At 38.8% G+C, this 1,596-nt stretch overlaps 1 protein-coding gene across 2 annotated transcripts in view; it reads right to left on the bottom strand.

The window, feature by feature from the left end:
• The window catches only part of LOC107626119 (protein TRANSPORT INHIBITOR RESPONSE 1), a 3,971-nt gene extending 2,636 nt beyond the window's left edge, over positions 1 to 1,335 (bottom strand). For both annotated transcript variants that reach the window (XM_016328905.2, XM_016328906.2), the window contains exon 1: positions 646 to 1,335. In XM_016328905.2, the coding sequence (XP_016184391.1) occupies positions 646 to 1,109 (464 nt within the window). In that variant the 5' untranslated portion in view covers positions 1,110 to 1,335. The remainder of the gene's footprint in view (positions 1 to 645) is intronic.

Below are 1,596 nucleotides of genomic sequence, written 5' to 3'. Positions count from 1 at the left end.
TTATCCTCATTAATTTTATCTTGAACTGAAGAATAAATCATTAGTAAAAAATGTTATTGTTAATTGTAAATTCTTTTAATTATTTCAACCTTTTTTCTCATCCTCATGAAATAATTTACTCTCTTAATTAATGTTTGAATTTTTTCACCTTAGAAAAAAAAGTTAGCTACCATGACATAGCAGACAAATCTCTATCTCATTTCACGAACTAGCACCGTCCAAAATTAAAAGAAAAAGTTATCCTTTTCATATAACAATTTAGCTAGTAGTTTTTCCTTTAGAAAATAAATTACTCCTGTTTCTAGATTTTACTAAAAATCATTAATAAGAAAAACGGAAAAAGACAAAAAAAATTGCCTATAACCTGATTTCAACATACTTTGGTCTTTAGACTTGGAAATTAAACATCATAGTTCACTTGATTTGATTTCTCAACCAAACACCACAAAACAAAAAATAAAACTAACAGAAACAATAAAGCAGAATAAAAACTATTCAAAACCCAAAAAAGAAAAAGTACAGTACAATTTCTAGTAATGAAGTAAACAGTAATGATATAAAACCAAAACACAGCACAATAGATCGCGAAATGAAAGAAGACCAAAGCAAAGCAAAGTGAAGAAGAAGAAGAAGAGCTAAGCAAACCTGCAATTGGCAGCAATGGCGGCGAGTCCTTCAGTGGTGAAGCCCTCACATGAGCTTAGAACAAGAACCTTGAAGTTCCTAAACGATTTGGCGATAATCTCGAGGCTCTCGTCGCTAACAACCATCCTTTTGAGCCTGATCTCTTCAAGCCAAGGATACGCACCCGCCATGGCTCTGATCCAAGGACAAGCAAACCCTCCCCAACCTTCTGGAACAAGATTGAAGTCCGCAAAGTGCGGTTTCCCCTTCAGCGTAACGGATCTCAGCTCCGGGAACCTCTTAATCAAGATCGGAGGGCTAACGGCATAGCAGTTTCCGACGAAGACCTTCCTCCGGCACCACCGTTCGATCTCGTACCATGACTTGCACACCAGCGAGATCGAGCTTCTGTCCTTATCGGAGATGATGAAGGAGAACACGTGCTCCAGCACCTCTTCTGGAAACGAGTACGCAGCTTTCTTCATGGCTAGGGTTTCGATTTTGTTAAGCTCTCGAATTCTATTGAAACGACGTCGTTTTACGGTGAAAGGTGAGTCACTTAATAACTGAATCTTGTGTCTGTTGTGTTAGATCTGAGAAGAAGAAGAAAAAGAAGAAGACATTTTGAAGAAGAGAGTTGAAAGAGAGAGAAAGAGAGAGAGTGGTGTGTGGAAGAGAGAGAAGATAAGAAGAGAGAAGGGTGCGAGTGTGTGTGTGGAGGTTTATTATTATTATGATGGTGGTGATGATGGTGATGATTGATGAACCATTGGGGACGGTTAGAAATTAACTAGGGTTAAATAGGTGGTGGTTGAAGGGAAAGGGTTGTGATGAGAGTGGGATCTACGGTTCTGAGCCTGTCCAGGTGGATTTTTGTCGAAGGATAACCGTTGGATTAGCGGTGTGAGATTGAAGGTGGGATCTTATCCGGTTGAGAGAAATTGGGAGCGAGTAATAAACGTGTTGATTGTT

This window comes from Arachis ipaensis, chromosome B02 (assembly GCF_000816755.2).
Source record: "Arachis ipaensis cultivar K30076 chromosome B02, Araip1.1, whole genome shotgun sequence".
Lineage (NCBI taxonomy): Eukaryota > Viridiplantae > Streptophyta > Magnoliopsida > Fabales > Fabaceae > Arachis > Arachis ipaensis.
Note: the sequence above shows the minus strand (reverse complement) of the source record. Positions and strands in the feature narration are given on the sequence as shown.